The sequence below is a fragment of the Condylura cristata genome, unplaced genomic scaffold (assembly GCF_000260355.1).
Source record: "Condylura cristata isolate star-nosed mole 26May11 unplaced genomic scaffold, ConCri1.0 scaffold00007, whole genome shotgun sequence".
Classification (NCBI taxonomy): Eukaryota; Metazoa; Chordata; class Mammalia; order Eulipotyphla; family Talpidae; genus Condylura; species Condylura cristata.
Genome location: NW_004567108.1, coordinates 56,174,528 through 56,200,023, shown reverse-complemented (window position 1 = coordinate 56,200,023; position 25,496 = coordinate 56,174,528). Strand labels below are relative to the sequence as shown.

Here is a 25,496-nt window from a genome sequence, read left to right as displayed (position 1 = left end):
GGGCTGAGACTGAACCCCTAAGCCACTAGGGAGGTCCTAAGTGAGTTTCTTATTTTCTTGGAATTCACTTTTTGTTGTATGTGGTTGGGGAGAGGATGAGGGTTATATTTTGGGTGGAATACTGACATATTTGTTATGTGTTTGAAAACTTGTATCACTTTCCTGATCCTCCCTGAACACAACTCTGGTTCTGAAACTGTTGCTACTGACCAGCAGTGGGACCCGTAACAGCAATGATGAATGTCATCATGGCTATGCAAATCTTGAAATTTACAATTAACATGGAATCATAGGGTGGTTAGATGTGAAAGGATGTTTCCCCTTCCCTTTTGTCAGGGGTGTTTTAGGTTAAGTGTCCAGATTTTTATATAAAAGACAAACTTTCAAAGATCCCTTATTTCATAAGAAAATAATCTTTAAGCAAAGAGGACTTGAAATGGGTCATTCAGGTTCAAAGAGGAATAGCCTGCCTTCACTTGAGTTCAGGGATTCCGAATTGTTAAAACCAGACTGTCACAAGGCATTTCAATAAAAGTAGCTGTTGGGCTGGGGTCTGCCGCAAAGCTGGGGTGCTTTCCCCGGGAATGGACTCAGCAGTGTGCACCAGGAATGACCTATGGGGAGAGAAGTGACCGACGGGAGAGCACTGTTCATCCTTTAGCAACGTTAAGGTCAGTGCGGCTGCGCTGTACTCAACGTGTCTACCTGTATGATCGACAATTTCTGGTGGGACCTGTTTAAACAGAAATGGTTTGAAACTACTTTGAAATCTCTGAGGATTCAAACTAAATGACAACAATCCCCAGTGTGTAATCCTTGGAAGAATTTATGGGAATGACTTGGTGATAGTCATGCTGGCTCAGCAGTATAGCAGTCAGTCGTGGGTAGGACAACAGGCTTTGGCTTCAAAACCTGCCTCTACCACTTACTCACCTAGTAGTAATACTGATTTTTCAGTTCCCTCATCTGTAAAATGGGGATAATAATTATCACATGATTGGTGTAAAGATTAAACTTAATTTTTGTATAGTCCATTGTTTGTGCTCCCTACGTGATAGCCATTGTAAATAAAAAAAAAGTATCTTCCCCAGTATCTTTATTTCGAGGAAAATAGTAGTTATTAATGATTCTATATATAACAATGACAGAAAAATAGGGGATCAAAAACTTCTTCAATATGTAAGTGTGGTATAAATGTCACTCAGAAGCGTCCTCTGGGTAGAACTTCTGAAAAGGCCAAACAATTTCTATTTACTTATTTTATAATATTATCTTACCCCTTTCAACCTTGAGCCGGCTATATTTTCTTATCTGCCTATATAAAATCCCTAAACTCCCTCCTGGTTCTTGCTTCTTTTCATCTCTTTTCCACCTGCTTTCATGAGAAAGGAAGACAAGTAAGCCTAGGGTTAAGTCTGAATATCTAGGAGAATCATTTGTAAAGCAACTAATAAAGCAATCATTTGGCTATGCAAACATGAGAGCACTTCTACTTTCGCATGACTATGTAAAATCCTGTAGGTAGAAAATATACAAACATAAACTGATTCTAGGAAAAGGAGAAAATAATTTGACTGGGATTCCAAAGGAGTCCAGTGGTGCTTAACAGTAGCTAAATTCCATTCCACCATTCTTGATATATATCCCACTGATAGGCTTATTTATGTGTGTGTATGTGTGTGTGTGTTTCTGTATGTGTGCATGCATATCTGTATACTCGCATGTGTGTGTGTATGCTTGCAAGCCTGTCTGTATGGCTACATGCCTGTCTGTATATGTGCATTTGTGTCTGTATGCTTGCACATGTGTCTGTAAGGTTGCATGCCTGTCTGTATGGCTGCATGTGTGTCTGTATGCTTACATGTGTATCTGTATGTGTGCATGTGTGTCTGCATGCTTGCATGCCTGTCTGCATGTGTGCATGCATGTCTGCGTGCTTGCGTGCCTGTCTGTATGCGTGCGTGCCTGTCTGTATGCCTGCATGCACACACACACACACACACACACACACACACACACACACACACCCCTTATTAGCTGTGAGTCTGCTGAAATCAGGTAGTTTCATTTCTTTAAAAGCTGTGGCAGACTGGCCTTAGACACAGACGGCCCCAAGTGCATGTTGGTGTCCAGTGGAACTAAGATAATTTAGGGAACAGTTAATATTATCAGGCCCTTATGATATTAACTCTGTCATGTAGATTAAATCCATTACAAAAAGGCTTTTCCCAATACACGGGATGGTGTTTTTCTGCTTGCCTGAGGTTAACATATTTCCAAAAGTAACTGACTTACTTTTTTTCCTTTATGAATGTCTCTAGCCCACTAGTTATAGATTTCTTATTTCCTCAACCTCTTTCCATCACTTGACATGGTGAATCTGAACTCATCACTGCTCCACCACTTATAGGAAAAGTAGCGCAACATGCAAGTTCAAAGGCTTTGCATGCAGCAGAAATTATGGATAATTTACCAGGTTATTTTATACTTTCGTCTGACTAAAATTTTTTAAGTGCAATTAAGAACCATATAGGAATTCAACACAGTAGCTTTGGGCTTCTTAGTAATAAGAGGAAAGTAACCAACCTTTGTTTTCTTGGACCTCAATGCCAGCTTTTTTAACTGATCGATGTTCCATTCCTGCAAAATAGCAAAGCAAGAGGAGATAAAATCAGAATCCCCCAAAACAAAACAAAAAAACCTGAAAGCTTAGCTTTGGTATTAATCTTTTACTCTGCAGCAAATAGCTGCTTAATAGATGCTTAATTCATCAAATACATTAGCATATTATAAAATATTTCAATACAAACTATGCTTCAGATGCCAGGTCCATGAATCCTAGATAAAATCTCCTAGGGAAAGCTGAAATAATAGTTCACTTGCATAGCCTCTGAATGTGGTCTTGCTGTTGCAAAGGTTCTGTTTTCCAATTGTATTATTTGGTTGCATTCTGGACTACACAGAGGATTTTCTATTGCAAATTAAATGTTATATTGCAGTGCCTTTCGAACAGTAATGGATCAAAACCACCTGGGACGCCTTATCAAAATACATATATTATCACCCCTTTCCTGTAGATCTTGAGTAGGATCTGGCCATGTGCACTGTAAAAATCCACTCTTGGTGGTAGCTTGGTGATATTCTTGTTTTGAATGAGAGTCACTAGGGTGGTATAAGACTAGAATCTTCATGATTTAACTACCATAGTCCTCTCCTCTCTGCAATATGAAGGAAGATATTTGCTATATTTCTGAAGTCTTTTGCATCTTGAAAGGTATTTACTGATTTTCTATTCTGAAAAGCCTCAGTTTAGGTATGCAATTGTAAACTGTACATCTCTCTTTGATTTCTTGTTGCCCACAACTTTGATTCCTCTTTGAAGAGGCAAGGGGTTGGAAGAACCTCCCAACTAACTACTGATAGAATGGACTAGCCCATGGAAAACTCTGCATATACCCCAGTTGTGTTCTTCTTACCAAATAGTAAAAGTTATGCAAAGGAAAATTCTGAAAAGAACAAGTTACCAATTTTCTTGGACTCCAAAGCCTACAAGGTATCTGACTGAAAATTTTGGGGCTCCTGGTTTCACTTTTCTTTGCCATAGCTTGTATGTATTTTTTTTTAATGTGCCACAACTTTTTTATCCAGTCATTTGTCAGTGGGCATTTGGGCTGTTTGCTTATTTTGAGTAATGCTTCTATGAACACAGGGATATATGTAGCTTTTTAAAGTAATGTTTTCATATTTTTCAGATAAACAGCTAGGGATGGTATTACAAAATCATTTGGTATTTTAATTTTTAAAGGAATTTTCTATGTTGTTTCCCATACATTTCCTGCAACACTGTCTGAGAGCTCCTTTTCCTCTGTACACTTGGCAACACAGGTTGTCCCTGTTCTCTTTGATAATATGCCATTCTCACTGGTATGAGGTAATAGCTCATTTTGGTTTTGCTTTGCAATTCCCTAATAAGTGAAATTCAGCATGTTTTCATCTCTATGTGGGCCATCTATATGCCAAATGAAGTGTCAGTGATGTCATGAGGCATGTCAAAGTGCACCTGGTTAAAGAGACATGGGGTAATGTCTCTTTAAATCTGCTGCCTTTTTTTGTTGCTGTTGAGCTGTGTGAGTTCTTTGGGATATCAATCGTTTGTCAGGTGTGTATTTGCAAATATCTTCTCTCATTCAGTCGGTTGCCATTTTGTTTTTGTAGTGGTTTCTTTCACCATATAAAAATTCTTAGTTTATGTAGTCCCACTTTTTTTTCCTTTGCCTTTGCATTTGTGTGCTGTTAACTGCTTCAGATCTCATATCCAAGTATTTCATCCATTTTGAATTAATTTTCATTCATGTTGTGTTTAAACAATTTACTTTCATTTTCCCCTTTTTTTTGCACATAGTTTTTCCTGTTGAAGAGAATTTTCATTCTTTTTTATGGCTGAGTAATATTCTGTTGTGTATGTAAAGATCTACACACACATACTCACTACATTCTCTTTACACACACATCTACTGATGTATGAATCTTGCTTTATTTTATAAGCATCCTGTTCAATTTTACCTTGATTTCCCATGACTACTACTAAAAACTAAAATGAAGAAAATGCACATTGTTCTCACATTTTTTAAGCATTTCGTGTTCTTCTATTTAAAAGTTTGATTTTTGTAGCATGACATCAGAAGCCAGATTAGCATGTTTTTGTTAGAATTACAAATTGTTTCCAATCTGTAATTTTAAAAAATCCTCTAGTTGGCTGAATCCTGACAGAAATGTTCTGTTTTCAGACATACGTTTGATTTACTTGGAACACATACCAATTAAGTATTTTGAGCAAACTGAACTTCTAAAGGCAAAAGGCAGAGCAATTCCTCTTTGGGATGATATGTGTCCGACACAGATGCTGGATTCCTAGGTGCTCAGCAGCTACTGAGAGCTGAAGAGCCATAGGACTGCAGGAACCAGCCAGCCTTGCTGTTTGTCAAACCATCTACTTCTTCTGGAACTGAATTGGAATTAATTTTGGCTTACTAAGTAACAGACATTACTTTAGCCATGAAGAATTTCCTGTGGAAACAGAGGGCTAATTTCCATAAAAAAAAAAGTTTTCCTGTACTTTTTAAAAGTTTACTTAATAACTGAAATAAGTACCAAAAGATCTTTTAACAACTAACAATTATACCTTGATTGCCCATGACTACTAAACAAACAAATAAAATACACATTTCCCCTACATTTTAAGCAACAAAACAGAAAATCAGTGGACAATAATGTAAAACCATACTTTCAGTTGATGTGAACTTCCACACGGTATTGGTGTGAGCATCTCCCACGTACACAGTCCCATCCTCAGATGCAGTGATGTCATGAGGCATGTCAAAGTGCTGCAGAAACAAGAGCATACCTTAGGGTGGAGAGCCTGTACTTGAGTTCCCCATGGGGAGGCAGAAAAGCAATGCACTGCACATAACAAAGCCATGAGCACAATCTTCACACCAAAAAACAATAATGCCCATGAAAGAAGCTATAGGTCAAGGATAATCATTCAACTCATCCAGCAGGCTCAGACCCTGTCAGGCAGAAATCCGTGTCTTTTTTTTTTTTTTAAGATTTTATTTATTCATATAGAGCTGGGGTACAGACCAGAGATGCAGAGGGTGAGAGGATTCACCAGAGACAGAGTGGGGAGCAGAACAGGCAGATCGAGCAAGTACACTGGTGAGGGGAGCAGCGGGCAGGTCAGGAGAGGTCTTCCACGCCATGTGGATCTCCTCCAGGGCAGGTGGGAATCGAACTCATGTGGAAGTGGCTTTAGCTTCTTAGTGCAGTGCTTTAACCCACTGCGCCACCAGGGAGGGTCCCAGAAATCCATGTCTTTTAAAAACAGAACTCTTGGGCCCTCCCTGGTGGCACAATGAGCTAAAGTATAGCACTATGAAGTTATAGAAGTCACTGCAGCATGAGTTTGATGCCTGGCCAAGGAGTGACCCTTATGGTGTGTCAGACCTCTCCTGACCCACTCGCTGTTCCCCTCAGCAGTGCATTTCAGTACATCTTTCTGTTCTGCTCCCCACTCTGTCTCTGGTGAATCCTCTCACCCCCTGTACCACTGGCCTGTACCCCTGTTCTGTATGCATAAATAAATAAATCTTAAAAAAAAAAGTGAACTCTTACAAATAGGAAGTGTTTGTCTATGTTGCATTGGTGACCTATTTATTTATATATACATTTTGCCTTCATATTTCTTTTACCTTTACTCACTATCAACTTTGCCTTTTTAATCAATAAAAGTAAAAATCATGTATTAACTTTTGTTATTATTCCCATCCAACTACATATGCCCTCTTTTAAAAGCTATTTGCACATTACTGATAAGAAGTTATTTCAAAGATTCAAGGTATCTCGATTATTGCTGAAATGCATACTAGCAGATAAACAGCAGTCTGGAGTTATATCCTCTGAAGACCAGTGTTTGAGATATTTTCAGTCAGCACAGAAAGAAACTGAGTATTACCTCCACGTATCTCAGCTTTGTATCTACTCAGATACTCAGAGTTAATACATCTTTCTTCATGACATATTTCCATTCAAAATCATTACCGTCTCAGTCATAAGGACACAGGAGACAAGGGAGAACTTTATATGACTTTCTCAGAGTCACTAAGCCAGCTCTTGGAAAACAGCCTTACAAGTGCTATTGCTGGGCTCTCCCTGGTGGTGCAACGGGTTGAAGCACAGCACTATGAAGCAATTTGCAGTCACTATAGTGTCAGTTCGTTTCCCGGCCAGGGACCTGACCCACATGGTATGGCAGACCTCTCCTGATCTGCCTACTGCTCCCCTCAGAAGTGTATTTCAGTTGATCTAACTGTTCTGCTCCCCACTCTGTCTGGTGAATCCTCTCACCCCTCCACACCCCTGGCCTGTACCCCAGTTCTTGTATGCATAAATATTTTTTTTTTTAAACTACTATTGCCACTTCCATCTGCCCACTGAAGCCTCCAAAGTGTCGCATATCTTAACAGTTGGGCTGGGTGTGGATGATTTTTTTCACCTTTGGGGCCAGCAGCCTAAGTATACAGTTCTCAGAAACATGATCAGGGATTATGAATGGGAGCCTTTAGGGGCTTATCAGCTAGTATCTTCCCACTTTGGTTTGCTGAGTCAAAAGGACACTAATTAGGCAAACTACTGTCTTAGTTCACTGTTGAAGGGGCAGAACACATTCTTTAGAGATGCCTTTGCTCTTTAAAAATCAGCAACAGTTTGTCACATTGAAAAGAAACAGGAGACAGCCTGCCAAAAAAGCTCATTGCTTCATGTTATCAAATGAGCTGTGACAAATGTGGAGGAGAGGACAGAGATCCAGAATCAAAACGCTGTCTTCTTGAAACCTTGCAAGCTTGTCATTAAAGGTTCATCTTTATTTTAGGTTCAGCTAATGGGAGGGAGCAGACTTGCCAATTGCCAGCAGTTCCTGTTCTGTACCAAAATATGTTCTTAGCAACTGCTTTAGCAAACATATGGTTGTAAAGGGCTTCATATTTTCTGATACTATATTACAAGTATGAGAATAAAGTGTGTCAAGTATTCATAGAAAATTGACTTTAAATAAATCACAGTATGTTTCCAATTCAAGTTTATGATTACAATAAACATCTGTCATTCTCAAACTGACCCAGGGAACCCAGGGATCTATTGGGCCATTGAAGGGGTTAGAGAAAGGCTTAGTGGTGGAGGGCTTTGGGACCTTCATTTCTATCGCAGTCAGAGGCACTTAACTGTGACTTTTTAAAATTTATTTATTTATGCATACAAGAGTGGGGTATAGACCAGAGGTGCAGAGGTGAGAGGATTCAAAGACAATGTGGGGAGCAGAGCAGGAAGACTGACTGAAATACACTGCTGAGGGGATCAGTGAACCAGACAGGAGAGGTCTGCAGCACCATGTGGGTTACCTCCCTGGCCAGGGATTGCTGCAGTGGTTTGACAGAGTGTCACCGTGCTGAGACTTAACCCCTTGCACCACCAGCGAGGCCCCCAAAATTGTAATCTTTTTAATGAATATTCTGTCCTGTGTAGTTTTAGGCAGACAATTCTGTTGTATGCTTTAGAGTCAGAAAGACTTGCCTTTGAGATGGAGATGTGCTACTTACTGCATTGTTTTAGGTAAGTTTTTTATCTTACATGGATTTTTCAGCTCACTATTATCAAAACTGTTATTTTCATCTCCATTATCTCCTTCCTCCCCCCCCCCATTTTTGTGTGGAGATAGGTGGGGGTCATTCCTTTCTTCTTCCACATGAGCTAATCAGCAGAAGGACAAGACCAAATAAACAGCAGCCTGAAGAGTGTGAAGAGAGATGATCAAAACCATAACTTTCCTTTGTGATTATGGACAGAAGAATTTCAGGAGCCACTATGTGTCTTTTGCCTTCTAGAACTTTCTGACACCATTTGAGACACCATTTACTTTATTGTCCCACCATCTCATTTTCCTGCATAAAGAAGGAGCTCATGTATGTAAACAAGAAAAATGTAGATTGAAGAATATAATTGAAGAAAGAGAACTGAAATACATAAAATAAGCAGTGGATAGACACAACAGAGGCGCAGCTGCATTAAATAAAACTTGCTGGCTAGCTGAAAACTCCTCTGCTGTGGGAGTCAATACCATATATTATTTCCTTTGCCAAACTTTATCTGTGTGATAATGTAATTAAATGAAAAGTCTGAGATATTCATAAATGGACTTCAGTTTACTGAATCAACACAGATCCCATTTCTATGTTTTGGCTTAATATCAAGTCTTGTTTATTGAAAGAAAAGGCAAATTTCACTCCAGCATTAGACCTCTTTTCAAATTTGCTGCATTGACTCTCACGTTATGACTTGTTCACTGCAAGTGACCTATGAACGTTGATGTTTACACACAGTGCTTTCTGAAATTTTAATTTAGGGGTACTCACATTTTTATGAGGTCAGGGCTCATGTAAAATCTACTTTTTCCTTAGTTCTTAGTTTTGATTTCTAGATGCACATTTGAATTAAAAGTTAATACCCTGATGGAGATGATACATTATTATTAAGGGACAATCAAGGCAAATACTGCTCTACTACAAAGTGAAGATCTTCTTATTTTATTAGTAAATATGAGAATGCTAATTCAAAGGGAAAGTAAATAGAAAATCAACAGATAATCAATAGATAATCTGAAACCCCACTGAAGTAAAATGACATATGATCAATATATTGAATTTCTTTCTGAACAAATTTCTATAATGGATTTTCTTTCTGAACTACTGTGATATATTTGATTCTTTTCAGGTGAAATACTTCTGTGAGCAGTCTAATGATGACACAGAGCAGAAACTTAATAAATACCTCTTGTGTGAGTTCTGATAAACCCTTAGGCTCTCTAATAGATAACAGTATTCTAATAGAAAAATTTCTAAAATGACTAGGCATTTTAAAGTTTTTTTTTTTTTATAGTGCAAATTTGATCTTAAAGAATAGTCTAAGAGTTATGAGTGCAGTGATGGGCTTTATCTAGCAGCTTATTATAATATCATTTTGATCCAAGTAAAGTCAATCAATTTAATGTTTCAGAAATCTCTTATTTGCAATATTATAACTAACTGGACTTCCTAGAATGGATGAACCACAAATACATTCAAGTAGAATGTGAACATTTTGGACACCCTGGCAATCATAATGCAAAGAAAGTAAGTCAAGGGGACAGAAGGATATGGAAGCTGAACAAAGCCACTGCTCTTTCAAAAAACACTGTTAGACTAAACAGTTGTAAACCATTTATGAAGCCAAAACCAGCCTGTAGTCTCTTATCAAAATAAGACTTAGGACCTGAATAAATTTCATGAAGGGCTATTTTTAAGTCTTGTTGCTCAGTGTAGTCATAGCATAAAATAAGCAAACAAGATTTCTGTTGGATCTCAGAGAACTATAAATGTCTAGTTTCACATATTGTGGAAGATTGTCTACTTGGACAAACTCATGAAAAGATTTTTTCTTTTTCTTCTGATAGTCTAAAGGCAGTGAGTTTAAACTTGCCAGCATATACAAAGCTGTGTAAGAATTTTAGACCTGCATAAATATTAATCTGCATCTGAAAAAACTGATCTAGTAATAGAACACTCCCACCAACCTAGCTGATAAATTTCGCATATCATGATAGTTATTTTAAATATTATTCACGTGCATTATTGGAGGCCAAGATTTGTATTTCACTTTTAATTCTCATGAAAACTGACTCCTGTGCAATAAATGTGCATACCTTGCGCACTGGCTTGAAAACATCTATAATTTCCCCACTGGAAAAGTTCATCACAAATCCTTGCACAGGCTCTTGATCTCCAAAGTAAGGCTTCCCATTCACCACAAAGAGCAAACCTGTGACAACATATTCCATTAATCTTTTTTTAAAAAAATGGAAGACTCCAAATATCGTACATGCATATTACAAAAACAACATATACAGGCTCAACTTGGTCTTGACAATTGATAACAAAATTGAAAAATAAAATACTTACAAAATATTATTTCCTGAGTAATAAAATCAGGGTAAACAAGTTAGGGGGCTAACTTTGTACCAGGAAAACGAAGAACTTAATGTAGTCCCATTTAGGAAGTCAGGAGAAATCATATAGATAGATAGATCAATAGAGACAGATACAGATGATAAAAGGATAGGTTAAGGTGTAAATACAGATGATACAGATATATGTATTGATCTAGAATGATATAGCTGTCGCTATATCACAAGTATCCTTAAATCGGTATTGATACGTTTATTTAAACCAATTATTTTATGGTATTAACATGTTGTTAAAAATATGTTAATATCTGCAATAGCTATAAGGAAAAAAGCAAAAAGGGAAAAATTAGTAAACTTACAGCACTATAAAGTTACAGTGTAAATAGAAGATTGATCTAATTTTAACAAACTTAAGTTTGAAAACATGAGACGCATACTTAAGATCATCATTTTTCCTAATTAAAATATTAGGACTTTTTTTTTAGTATGCCTTTCATTTTATACAAACATTCTGTAATAAAATTATATTCTTAGTATAGTAGTGTTTAGCAAAAATAATAGAAACTGATTTTTGTTTAAACACTTTAGATGATTAAATATCATGATTTCAACGGCTTAATACACAATATAATCTGCACAGCACTAAATCACTATTGGAAGATATTTTTGTCATTCTTTAAAGGTTTATAGTAATATCATAGTAGAGAAAAGAAAACTGTCGACATCAGTTACCATTGTGCACTATTGTAGGGAAAATTCCAATTACCGTATACTTTGCCTTTTGATAGATTCTGTTTTTAACTAGATTTTCTTTTATCTCTCGGAATTGTTTTCTCCTCATATTTACTTTTGTTTGTTATAACTTGATTGCTCTCTTTATTAAGTAAGTGGTCTTGCCAAATTTATCCATTAGTAGGAGGTAAAAACCAATATGAGAATTTATCTTTAATTGACATTAGCAAGAGTCTTGAATTACTTTAGTATCTCTTCTTGAGTAAGCCAAATTTACTTTTTACCTAATCACCTAAGTTCCTTTATTCCAAGTCCTAAATAAGTTGAAGGTGTCCTGGGAAAACTATCACCCCATGCAACTTTAATAAAATATATTACAAAATATATATATATATACATTTTAAATTATTTTAGTTTATTACTTATTTAAAAAAATTGTAGGCTAAGTTATTTTGTAAAATAGATTAAATGGATCTCACTTTAAAAGTTTGTATTACTTTCCTTATTTTAAGTCAACGAAATTTATTTTGAAAATGAGGAGGAAAAAACCCAGATTTTATAGGTCATTCCTGCTGGTATTTAGACATAAGCATCTCTTACTTCACATATTTACTTTTTTTTTTAAATTTAATTCTTACTTTTGTATTATGTATTCTTCTTATTTTTTTTTATTACAAAAGTTTATTTTTACATCATTTTGTACATTTTTTTTCCATCTCAATTGTAATCCCCGCCGGTTTCCCATCACCAAGTCACCCATGTGCCATCACCATAATCCCGTGCATTTCCTTCCCCCCTCCCCCCTGTTTTTGATCCCATTCCCCACTCCACCCCCACAAAATGTCTCTGGTATATGGTTGTTCATTATTTTTGTTATTTTCCACCTGGTCCATTATACTCCTGCTATGAGTGAAACCATCCGGTATTTTTCTTTCTCTTTCTGGCTTATCTCACTAAGCATGATCTTTTCCAGTTCCATCCAAGTTGCTGCAAAAGACATGTGTTTCTCTTTTTTGGTTGCTGAGTAATATTCCATTGTGTATATGTACCACCTCTTTTTTATCCAGTCATCACTTTTGGGCATTTGGGCTGCTTCCATGTTTTTCCAATTGTAAATAAAGCAGCAATAAACATGGGGGTACAGGTATCTTTTTCAATTAGTATTTTTGTGTCTTTTGGGTAGATACCTAGGAGTGGGATTGCTGGGTCGTAAGGAAGCTCCATGTTTAGCAGTTTGAAGAACCTCCAAACAGTTTTCCATAGTGGTTGTACTAGTTTGCATTCCCACCAGCAGTGCAGGAGAGTTCCTTTTTCACCACATCCTTGCCAACATTTGTTGTTGCTAGTTTTTTGAAGATGTGCCATTCTCACTGGGGTGAGGTGGTATCTCATTGTGGTTTTAATTTGCATCTCCCTTATTACGAATGATGTTGAACATTTTTTCATATGCCTGTTGGCCATCTGCATTTCCTCTTTGGAGAAGTGTCTTTTTAGCTCTACTGCCCATTTTTTGATGGGGTTGTTTACTTTATTTTTGTTGAGTTTCATCAGTTCTCTGTATATTTTTGTGATCAGTCCTTTATCGCTACTTTTGTGTGAGAAAATGTTTTCCCAATTAGTGATCTGTCTGTTTGTTTTTAGTAATGTCTCTTTTGCTGTGCAGAGGCTCTTTAACTTGATGTAGTCCCATCTATTTATCTTTGCCTTCACTATTGTGGCGTTGGGTGCTCTGTCTTTAAAGATGTCGCTGAAGTGTATGTCGTGTAGTGTTTGACCCATCTTTGCTTCTAGGTATTTTCACATATTTAATTTTTTAAAAAATTACCCAAGCCCTGGGGATGGGTAAAATATGTGAACCAGAAGTATTTGGATTTGATTTTACAAAACAGATACCATCTGCTGCTGATGTGTGACGTCCTAATATTAATCCCTTAATAACTAGAGCAGATAATCTTAATTTAGGAAAAGTAAAAAAAAAATCAATGTTTGGAAACAACTTTATAACCTATTACAAAGAGTTGTTAAATCATTTGAGTTCTTCATTGTTCCATATAAAGAACATTGGATCTAGGTTTTAAAATGATTTATAATACACTAACAGTTTTAAATGATTTGAAGATCTGATATAAAACACCTAAAACCTCTCAATAAGAAACAAATTATAAAAAGAGCATATTAAAACAAGACAAATATTTCTTAAGTATAGTGTATGAGAAAACAAAAATAAAGATGAAATACCTGATGCATATGCAATTGCAAATACATTTCTTCCAAACGATGCATGCTTAATTTCACGCACAAACTCTTTGGTGTCAGTTTTAAAACACTGGATCCGGCCATTCTCCCTGTCTGCCACACACAACAGGTCCATAGGAGGCACAAGGGCTAAGCTGTGTGGAACACGGAACTGACCTGGTTCCGGACTGCTCCCGGAAGACTCTGTCGAACAAGGAACCACATTAGCTCTACAGCCTGCAAAATCATCCAAAATCAGACTCTCAAGTTTTCTAATCTGCCAAATTCATAACCGTAAACCCTTAGACATAAGAGACTAGGGAGAAATAAGGTAAATTTGTTGATAGGTTTATTCCATAGTAGTTTCTACCCACAGACACATCCTAGATTTTCTCCCTCCCTATTTGAACAAAAGTGTTTTGTAGGAGTGCTCTCTTTTCTCTCCTAGGAGAAGTGAGTGCAGGAGTGTGCCTGACTGAGAACAAGCCAGCTGGATGCAGAGGCTCAGTTTACCTTGTTGCAGGGACATTAGTATCCACTCAGTGAGTGGTGGTTCCTAGTAATACTATTTAAGAATTACAACTAGAGGGCTCTCCCTGGTGGCTCACCGCACTATCAAGCTCTCTGAAGCCACTGCAGTAGGAGTTCCATCCCCAGCCAGGGAGCTGTGGGAGCTGACTCACATGGAATAGCAGACCTTTTCTGATCCACCTGCTGCTCCCCTCAACAGTGTACTTCTTCAATTGGCCTGTTCTGCTCTCCACTCTGTCTCTGGTGAATCTTCTCACCACCCCTGCACCTCAGGCCTGTGCCCAGTTAGTATATAAAAAACTAAATCAATGGGAAAAAAAAAAGAATTACAACTAGAAATGTAGATTATCTTATAGAGTACCTTCTCCCCACTGTGTAATGAACATTCCACTTGGTGAAAATTGCACAATCCGACTGTTGCAGTAACCATCTGCCACATAAATGGCTCCAGTGTCTGGATCCACAGCCACATCCGTGGGTTGACAGAAGTGATACTGGTCACTGCCTGGCTGCATGCTCCTTCCTAGGACTAACAGGGGGTCTTCTTGGCTGTTTGGATCCAGTTTGAATACCTTTTTTTAAAAAAGAAACAAAGACCTTAACCCATTTGGGCATGGCTATTACTGATATACGTTTACATGATTAGCACTATATTCAAAGGTGATGAGAGTGCAAACTCCCACAGACTCATTTTAAGGAAGACAGTTTTTAGAGCTCGTTGAAAACTGAAACCTCTAGAAATTAAGTGATCTGCTCATGTTTATCCAGTTAGTGGTGAATGGAAGCTAGTATGTGGATGTTCTGTTACCTTCTCTCGACTTCCTTTTTGTCTTCTGTTAACAGTTCAGTGAGGGCACAGGGGCTGTTTAGGTCTCAGCACTATTACTACGATGGCCTGAGTTCGATCCCCAGCCAGGGATGTGACAACAGACCTCTCCTGTCTCTTCTCCTGCTCCCCTCAGCAGTGTATTTCAGTAAATTCACCTGTTCTGCTCCCCACTTTGTCTCTGGTGAATCCTCTCACTCCCACCCTGCACTTCTGGCCTGTACCCCAGCTCTTCTATGCCAAAGTAAATAAAATAAAAAAACCTTTAATAAAAACCAAAACAGTACAATGAGCTCCAGATAAAACACAAACAATAAATGTTTATGAGATGATGCTTTGAAGACTCCTGTAACTCTGCCTTCTGAGTTTCAAATTCTTTACCACCTATTCATATTCTGAACTTACCTAAATATACTGTCTTTAAAAGGGAGTAAAGTTTGGTGTTTTCATTTAGTAGACAAGGCACAGGTGTCTTAGGAAAGAAAACGTAAAACACAACCGATAAAACAGACCAGGGGATAGAGGACAGAAAAGCAAGTGCAGAAAACTAAAAGGGAGGCTGAGGCCCCACTGAGTTGTTACACTGAAGCTTCTCCTTGGTCCTAAAATCCTGGCTGCCCACCTGAGGATGACTAGATTCCTTACATACTAAATTTTTCTGGCAGATGTGACTGCTCCATTTTCTCATTATAAACTTACTGTACCCCAAGAGAAGAGTTAGACAACAGAACATTTGGAAAATATAACTCTGTTGCTTCTATGAACAGCTGCCTAATGGAAGATTACCTGATGGAGAGCAACATCTGTGACCCAATAATATCCATCTTTATCAATACTCAAGCCATGTGGTAAGTAAAACCTGCAAAATAAAAACACTTGTTTAATTATATGTTGCTTTCCAAAGCACACATGTGAGGATTTTTCTGCTAATATATCTGTAATGCCATGTAAATCAATAAATGTATACCTGCATTACTATAGGAAAGACCAAAATGAATGGTTAAATGAAAATGTAACAGAGGCTTCTTGTGACACTTCTTATGTGGTAGTCAACCATTTAAAGTCTATATATGTAGACTACAAATCCATTATAAGTCCTAGCAGGTTGTTGGCAGCACATATTTTCTTCATGAGACAACACTGTCATACCCAGATGTTGAAAACTGGAACAGACCTCTTTTTTAGACACCAAAGATGAGGGTTCTGCTTTGTTTTTTACCTAGACACCCTGTTAACCTAGTTAACCTAGTAGCCATTTCCCTACCTGCTTCTTTAGTTCCTTTCTAGAATAAGAATGATAGAGTATTGAAAAGACAAGTTCAAACACACTGAGTGGGGGAGTTGGTATTAGGATTTGGCCCCTCAACTGACATTGTAGAACCCCATAAAAAAATCTAATTACCACATTTCCATAAGTAGCTGTATTCAAAGCAGAAAGCGCCCTGCCTTTCAAAGGAGTTGGCGCTCCCTGTTCCTAAGCAGATGGAGTACGGTAGAGCTCCAGAAGCTGCCAGGTTAAAATGGTTGAGGACACTCTGCAAGCAGCTGCCCATTTCTTTCAATGACCATGAACATCAGCCAACTTTTTTTTTTGGCTGCCAAATGCCATCTAGGAATAAGACCAAATAATAAGTGCATTCAAAGCCAAATTACCTTTGCATGCTAACAGAAGCTGAAAATGACATTTATTTACTCTTCATTTTAAGATGGGAAGAGAGGACTTTTTCTTAATGGTGAATATTTGATGAGCCTAGCTATGACTATTTTTAGCTAAAGAATTTATTTTTTAATTTTCAGATTTAACTGACCAGCAGCTCATTTCATTAGTTATGTGTATCAATGGCTTTTAAGCTTGAGTGACTATTAGAATCACTTGGGGAGCTCAAAAAGTAGGTTTATAATGTGTGGGCCCCATCCCAGACTAAATTTGGATCTAATTGTCGAAGCTTCCCAGGTGATTCTAATACTCTGTCAGGGTTTAGAAACTCCTATTTAAAAAATGAAAGATGGGATGACTCAATTAGCCTCCTGCTTTTTCGAGCTGTGCTTTCTCACCACTCCAGTCCAACACACTCTTTTCAAGCTCAGACCCGGTAATACACTTTGTACCCAACATAGGCAGTACATACAGAAAAACATACAGAATTAAACTTAAGAAAAACATACAGAACTATACTCACAGGTTTTTTCCACTGGAATGGAGAACTGCAGCATTATTTGGATCTATGACAAGTATAGTATCCTCTTCTATTGGTCCGAGACCTCTCTGCTGGTAAACAAACTTGCTATCAAAAGAGCTAAATAGTAAAAAAAAAAAAAAAAAAAAAAAATTGAAAATAAGCTAAAGAGGAATATCAACAAACTTAAGAAATGCAGCCCATCCACTTGAGAGCCTAAATTTAGTATCCAGAGAAGTGTGCAGGTGTGACCGACTTCACTCCTTGTCCTTCACGCTGCGGGATCTGGGATGACATAAACGCTATTAGCCTGTAGCACAGAGCGTGGCTGCCGGAGCACAAAGCCGGGATAGATGGACCATCCAGGTCTGACAGCTTCCACAAGATCCTTGATGATTTATATTCACATGAGAGTTTGAGAAACACTACCTCGACTTGCTTAAAGGGACTTTTTTTTTTTTTTTTGGAAAGCTGCTCAATATTTTAACTCAATAGTTTTTTTCAAACTACAAAAAAAAGGCTAAACTTAAATGTGTTTATTATTGAAGTTGCCACTTATGTAATACAAAATATATAGTATAAGGATATAGAACAGAATGTTCAAAATATTTCAAAACTATATAATTTTTGAAACAAAAACATGCTTAGAAACATAAAACCAGCTTTTCTATAACTATAAAATGAACAGCTATGTAACAGTTCATTTAATAACTAAAATAGATATGGCATTGTTTTTATCCTAGATTATTTTTAAATGTTATGAACATATGCTGACATATATTTTCCCACTTATATTGCTATTTGATTTGTTAGTAATCTATTTCTTTATATTCACAATTACCACCAATGATATATTTATTTCAATTTTTGACTAGGAATTTATCTGTTTTAAATGACAAAAGTAAATTATTCTCATCAACGCTTATGTGGTAAATTATATATATATAAAAGACCAAGACAGGTAAATATACAAAAGACCAAGAGACCAACTTATATTTATAAGAACAAAGGACTGGATCAGTACATATTTGAGCCTGTATAAATATAGCCAGTTGAACTCAATATATGATCAATGACTAGTTCTGTAAAATAGAATTTCCTTTATAAACTCAGACAAGGCTGTGAAAAAAAAAAAAACCAAAAAACTGTTGATATATTGTAGTTCAAATGTATAAGATAAGAATCTGAATAATGTTAAATATTTATGGCAGTAATTTGCAATTTGGAAGGCTGACAGATTGTTCAAATCTGTCATACACCTATGATTAGTTGGTTGACATTTTTATGGAACTGATGTAGTTTCAGACAGTGAACAAAATTTCAAAATTATTTTGTCTTGCCATTAAAAATATATGTCACATAATTATTTGAGCTTCCTGACAGAGTATTTCGGGTTTATTTTTCCTGATACAATAAAATAACGATAGGTCTCTAAGTAGTTCTTATAATGATGCATTCAATTGAACACAAAATATTGATTTGGCTTTGTCATCCTAAAATGTAAGTAATACTGTTTTCCTATGCTATTATATGTAGTTAAACCCACACAACAGTATCAACAAGAACAAAGCATACATAAACTTTTGAAATAGAAGCAATATCACCTAAAAGAAGATTTCAAATAAATTCATGGGATAATTGTTAAGTTGGAAAATGAAATTTTACTAGAACTTATGTAGAATATACAAGTATTATTAAACAAGAAATAGTAAAGGGTAAACATGGAGTTAACATTTTTTTACAACTATGAAACACCAAAGGCTTTGTCCTATGGCTGAAATTACTTTCAATTTGAATTGAAACATCATAACTCTTCTTCTAGAAAACAAAGGTATCAGATACACCCATGAATGGTCCTGCCTCCACCCCATCCCTTATCACCAGATGATGATGATGACATTGGGTAACAAGATCTCAGTACCTCTAGGCTCACAGAGTGCTATCAGTTGCATATTCAGTAGTCATAGTATGAAATCTCTTCATTTATTCCTCTTCTAAGGTTTAAGGCTTATATTCTTCATTATTCAGGGAAAATTTCAGTGATTTGTAATGACACAATGGTAATCTAGATAATGTGATAATTATGCTTCTCTGCACTATAAGACGTTAAACTGGTTTCCCTTTCATCTAAATGGAGATTTTGAGATAATTGCATACTCCACATACAGTTGTAAGAAGAAATAGAGATTCCATGCACATTTTCCCCACTGGTAGTATTTATAACAAGGATATTGATAATGATAGAATCCACTGATAATATTTAGATTTCCTTTTGTTTCCCTAAAGCATTCATTTATTCTTGTAGTTTATTTGCTTGGGCATGAGAAACAGTTGCACAATTTTGCTCCAACTTATTCCCCCCTCAATTATCAATAGTAGCATGGTAAGTTACCAAGTGCTCATAATTCTTTTTTATTATTATTATCTTTTCTGAGATTTATTTATTTATGCATACAGATCTGGGGTACAGGCCAGAGGTACAGGGGCTGTGAGACATTCACCAGAGACAGAGTGGGGAGCAGAACAGGCTGACTGACAAAGAACACTGCTGAGGGGAGCAGCAGGCTGGTCAGGAAAGATCTGCTGCACCATGTGGGTCACTTTCTGGGTGGGATTCAAACTCATGCTAAAGTGGCTTTAGCTTCTTACTGCTGTGCTTTAACCCACTGCGCCACCAGGGTGGGCCCGATCATAATTTTTACCAAATGCTATCCATTTCATAAGTAGTGTTCAAACTCTCCTCCAACAGTTACTAATAGTGGCAGCCCAACTGCCTGCTGTATATCCTGACTTAAGCATGCTAAATTCCATATCTCCTCTTATTTACAAAATGAAAAACCATATAGGAAGCCTGAAATATTTAATTGTTCATAGTTTACCCAACAAAAGGGGTGCAGTAGTAGTGCAATTGTCTTTTTGGTTTGTCTTATGATTCATCAGAAATATTAACTATCAATCCTAAATCGATAGTTCTTATCGTTTTAGGAAATAACACACCTATAAATTGTCAGAGAAAAAGTAGAATGGGGGATTTCCTTCTCTCTTCCAATGGGAGCAGACAATGAACTCCTTTTAAATAACCTAAAGCATGTCTTTTTAATGCCCTACCTAATTTATTTTTCCAGACACTCAAATATTTCAAAATGTAAACTGTAGCTTAAGTGACTCACTAGCAGCCATTTAAGTAAGTCATAATCAAGGACCTAAAGTGTTGGAGATAATGTCCAAGCAAAAAGCTATGCTAAGGAAGAAATATAAATAACCCAGATCCAAATCCTTACAGCCAGTTAGGTGGAATGAAAAAGTAGCAAATGAGAGTAGTTGAGCAGGTGAGTTAAAATATCCCTATCACCAGATGGCTTTTCTACACAGACCCAAAACACAGAAACATATATAAAATAGTTGATATTTTGTTGTCACAACAGTACTGTGGGCACCCTCTCACCATTTCTCAGTATCTTATCACAATGTAACAACTAATAATTTGGTTTGCCCTTTAGTTTTTCTTTGCTATCACAATATGTACAGAGATAATTTTATGTGATGCTATGATATATTATAGTCTTATGATTCTTATTCATAATATTACTTCCCTTGTATCCATTAAGGATCATCATGATTAGGTAAATTCTAGATTACTAATTAGATAATCTGTTCATTTAACCACCAGCTTTCAAACAAACAAATAAGTAAACAAAATAACAACAACAACAACAACAACAACAAAAAAACCCCAAGGATATGCCATTTGTATTCACATATTTAAATATATTAATTTTCTTCAATGACATAAATAACAAGATTCTGGAATTATTAAGATTATACTTTCAAGGAATCAAGGACAACACAAAAGCCCCTACCATTTTACTGAAAACCTTTTGTGATGTCCTTTATAGATATTTAGGTGTTTACCCTGGAAGCATGAAGGGGTACTCAGTCACTCAGTCACTGGTTGATCAGGCCTAATTCTTTGGGATACCTGGCACTCCATACAACTATAAAAGCTGGTGGTTTCTGGTAATTACAGGGTATGCCATAAAGAAAGCTTTTTTTTTTTTTCCTTAAAGAAGAAAACCACACACAGATACACACATTGAATCTGCTAAATAAAATCATTTATAAACTCTTGTAATTCAAAAAAAAGGTAACCCTTGAACAGTTCACAAATGGATGTCAGATTATAGAACAGGATACACCGTTGCTATAGCAAACTGCTTATTTAGTGTTGAAAAGCAGCAACCCACATTATATGCTGCGGAGAGGGTCTTTATTTCAACTACATTTAACTTTTTACAGCATATAATAATACCCTGCACATTTCACACAGTGCCTGGAGCACTGCTGATTTTTGTTTGCTCCTCTGAAAAAGCACTCAGCTGAAAAGACTGAACTACATAAGGCCTGTGGGGCTGGAATTCATCAGTTCTTTATTTCAGCGGTTTGGATCTCCCATTAATGATTTTGCACATTAGCAGCTAATCAAACAGTTTAGATAAGGCTGAGAAGAAATGCCTTACCATATCCATACAATGAAATAGCTATTGCAAGGGAAAAATAAACCTCTGTGCCATCAATCAAAATTAAGGGAATACAAAATAAATAATAGCAACTGAAGAGAGAAGCAAAATATAATGTTGTAATTATATAAATTAAGACTATTAGCTGAAGAAAGGACCATAGGTTTTCAAGTGATGAAGTAAGTGGAGATGTTCATTCAGTGCTAGCAGAGAAATGTATATTACACAAAGGCCAGACACTTTGTTTTGATTTATTATTTATGCATATATAACTGGGGTACAGGCCAGAGGTGGAGTCAGTGAGAGAATTCACCAGAGACAGAGTGGGGAGAAGAACAGCAGATTTAACTGAAGTACACTTCTGAGGGGAGCAGCTAGCAAGACAGGAAAGGTCTACTGTGCCATGAGGGTCAGCTCCAGGGCAGGCAGATCAAACTCATGTTGAGGCTGCTATAGTAGTTAGGTTCGTAGAATTGCTTTTTAACCTGCTGCACCACCAGGGAGGGCCCAGGCCAGAGACTTTAATGGAATATATAAATTAATAACAAACTGAAAACACACACTCCTGAATCTATACACTTTGCGAAAAGTCTCTGAGGAGGATAAACAGTAGATAATAGAAAGCAGGATGATGAATTAGTGTCCTGGTGGACTTAGCACTAGACACATCACAAAGAGGAACAAAAAGAACAAAGAAAAAGTTATTGAAATAATTTTTTTTTTTTTGAGATATTGGGTTTGGAGAGTGAGGTCTGTTGGTTAACTCCAGTAGAAGTTTCACCAGAGCTGCTCTTTCAGCAGCACTGGTGAGTTTCTCAGATGAGTTTCTCCATGAGACTGAGGTATTAGTTACATCCAAAAGGGAAGACTTATTATAAAAGAGAGGGAATGGTAAAGAATGACTGCATAGGCAAAAGTGGGCAGAAAGAGCTGCCCTGAAAGGGACAGGTTCCTAAGAGATGCCTGCATGGTCAGAGCAGGCTGCCTGGGAGTTGAGCTGGCTCTGCTGAGGGAGGCCATGAAGAAAAGCCCAGCATGGTCACAGGCAGACAGGAGGGCTGCTGCCCCTTGCCAGTGCTGATCTTGCCCTAAGCAGTCTTCTTCTCGTTGGACATGCCCCAATCCTTTGTGGAGTGATTCAATCCTTTGTGGAGTGATTCATTTTTGTTGATTTTGAATGCCTATGTCAAATTTGAAAAGGACCAGAGATTCTACAATGGCCTTCGATTGCTATATCCTTACTTCTGGCCTGTGCCCTTGACTCTCTTCACAGCAATGTGACACCTGCTTGGGATTACAGTCTCTAGAGGTTGGTGTCTAAGGGATTGTCATTTCTATAATTAGTTTAACAACTACTAACAACTACACTAATCATTTCAACCCTTGCCTCCAACTCCTGGCATTGTATGAGCCAGTCTTCTGGTCTTAAGGCGCGTTCTTTTCAAGTTTTCGATTCTTCTCCTCCATCAGTAGCTCAACACCAGAATCTCTTCCATCACTGGGGGAGAATCATTTTTAACACAGTACTTTTTTTTTTATATACTAAACACAATGAGGCACTTATGAAAAGCCTGATGTTTTTAGACTAGGCAACTAAGAGGTAAGGATTTCAAATCTCTGATCCAGGTCTCAAAACTAGGGCATGGTAATGAAGATTCAAACCTAGTCTTCAAGGAAATATTCTTTTCTTTTACTAGGACTGACCTCACCTGGCTGTAGCATTTTCCCACCAGTAAGCAATTGCAATTTGCAATATAGATGAGCTGGAAGGATAGTGGCATAAAACTGGAGGAAAATGGCTTCAGCAAGATGAAAATGACAATATAAGAAAGAAGGGTAGGAATATTTTTCTGTAGAATTTAGCATTTTCTCTCAGATATGAAGGTACTGAGGCACCATTCAAGCATTTTGAGTTCTGTTATCTAAATTCAATTAATTCCTAAGGTGGGAAAAGTTCTGCATATGTAGAATCTCAAGGAGATATCATAACTGGAACTCTAGAAAATTAGTGAGGTAATCTTTAGCTGATTTTTCTGAAAGTTAAGAAGCAGGTAGATTTCTGAAGCATATGGATCACTTGGTCAAATCCCATAAAGCATTAATAAAAGGATGTCTTGTGAGCTTGAGGGCAAGAGTGAAGATACTAGGTAACATGAGCTTTTTGGGAATAAAACCTGCCAAGCCAACAATTAACTATTCACATTTTATAAGCAACATTTATGCAGATATGAAAGGTATACTCATTCCAAACAACACAGGGCTGGAAGGGAGAGCTCATTTTCCAACTAATGAAGACCAAACTCGTATCTATAAACTGATTTAATGCTGCATCAGGTGAAGTGAAATGTAACTGGAATAAAGTGCCAAATTCACTCTTTTAAAAACTGCAAAAGTAAAATTTCTATAAGGAGTTGAACACAATCTTATGGCATATTTAAAGCTCATAGATTTCAGATTCTATGAGGTGACGGGTCATAGGATTGCTGAAGAAAAGTGAACGTAATCCTATAAAATAATGATTCCAAGAACATAAATCACAGACTGTAATTGCATGGCTGATCAGATAATACATGAAATATTGTATCCACTTCTCAACAGCTTACTTTGAAGGGCTAAGAAACCAGAGCACCTTCAGGTGAAAGTCAACGTGAAGACTAGTCAAGTGTGGAGAAGGTAAGAGTTTCTTCAAATATGTAAATAACTGACTCTAAAAGGAGACTGCACGGGTCCCGCATTAGGAAGTTAAGTTACAGGGTTCAGATTGGAGTTCAAAAAAAAAAAAACCAAAAAACAGTTGGGTACCAGGTTTCATATCTAGAGAATTCCTTGGCAGCAAAGGAATATAAGCACTGTTTACTTGTGAAAGGGTCTGTAAAGAGACATCTGCATTGTATAATAGTGGGGGTGATCTGGTGGATGTTTGCTGTTGCTGTTCTGGGTGTGATATGTCAATTCCGACTTTTTGTTAATGAAATTTCAATTTTTCTTTAGCTGGCCTAACATTCTGAGCCTCATTCTTATCTCATTTACTTCCAATTATGTCGATTCTACTCCCACATTCCAAGGCTAGAAGAATTTAGGTTGAGCCAGACAATTTCATTCCTTTGCCCAGAGTGATTGGCTCAGGGATGAATGTGACTTAAGTTAACTCGAAGAAAGCGCAAGAACTCAATTTATGGATTTTCTGCGGCCCTACCAAAGGTGGAGCACTACCTTTTTGGGGAGACTATTATGTTAATGTGAAGTTGCAAGGGGAAGACAGGTTGCAAGGGGAGCCAGGGCCTAGGAACCAACCAGGAGAAAAGGCTTTGAAAACAAAAAAATGGTATAATGTCATCTGGGCTACAGAAACCGTTCAGGCTTTTATCTGTACAAACTAATACACTTCTTCTTACCCTAAGTTAGTTGTTCAGTTTTCACTCTTACTGGTAACAGAATACATATTAAAATGATACAACTTCTACGATTCCTTACAACGACATTATGAAGAAATGATAAATAATATAGTGGAAACAACTTTTAACACCTAAACATTAGGGGTAATGCCTATAGTTTAATTAAGTGAGACCTGCATAGTAGAATATCAATAGTAGCTGACATTATAAATAAAAGAGGCCAGAAGCTTTGACAGTGGCAGTGATTTCAAGACAAAGACCCAGGAACAGCTGTTATAAGGCAGGAGCTATCAGCTCTGGCTGGGCAATATTTAAACTTTAAAGGCTCTTGCTGCCACGCTGCCCTAACCACCAGGACAGACAAGAAACTCTTTAAAGTTTCATTTCATCCTGCTGGTAATAGATATTACTTATCTCAGCTAAAAGCAGCTTCTTGAGTGAAGGGAAGGGACAGACAGGGAGAAAAATGGAAATAAAATTGAGGAAAAGAGTGACATTCATCTTGCAAGAGGTTGAGTGGTTTATTAT

At 37.1% G+C, this 25,496-nt stretch overlaps 1 protein-coding gene across 8 annotated transcripts in view; it reads right to left on the bottom strand.

The window, feature by feature from the left end:
• PAM (peptidylglycine alpha-amidating monooxygenase) overlaps positions 1–25,496 on the bottom strand; it is a 289,915-nt gene that overhangs the window by 8,795 nt on the left and 255,624 nt on the right. For all 8 annotated transcript variants that reach the window (XM_012721812.1, XM_012721814.1, XM_012721815.1 and 5 more), the window contains 7 exons: positions 17,060–17,176; positions 15,666–15,738; positions 14,415–14,625; positions 13,526–13,726; positions 10,295–10,410; positions 5,285–5,384; positions 2,587–2,640 (listed from right to left, as the gene is read on the bottom strand). In XM_012721812.1, coding sequence (XP_012577266.1) covers positions 2,587–2,640; positions 5,285–5,384; positions 10,295–10,410; positions 13,526–13,726; positions 14,415–14,625; positions 15,666–15,738; positions 17,060–17,176 — 872 coding nt within the window. The remainder of the gene's footprint in view (positions 1–2,586; positions 2,641–5,284; positions 5,385–10,294; positions 10,411–13,525; positions 13,727–14,414; positions 14,626–15,665; positions 15,739–17,059; positions 17,177–25,496) is intronic.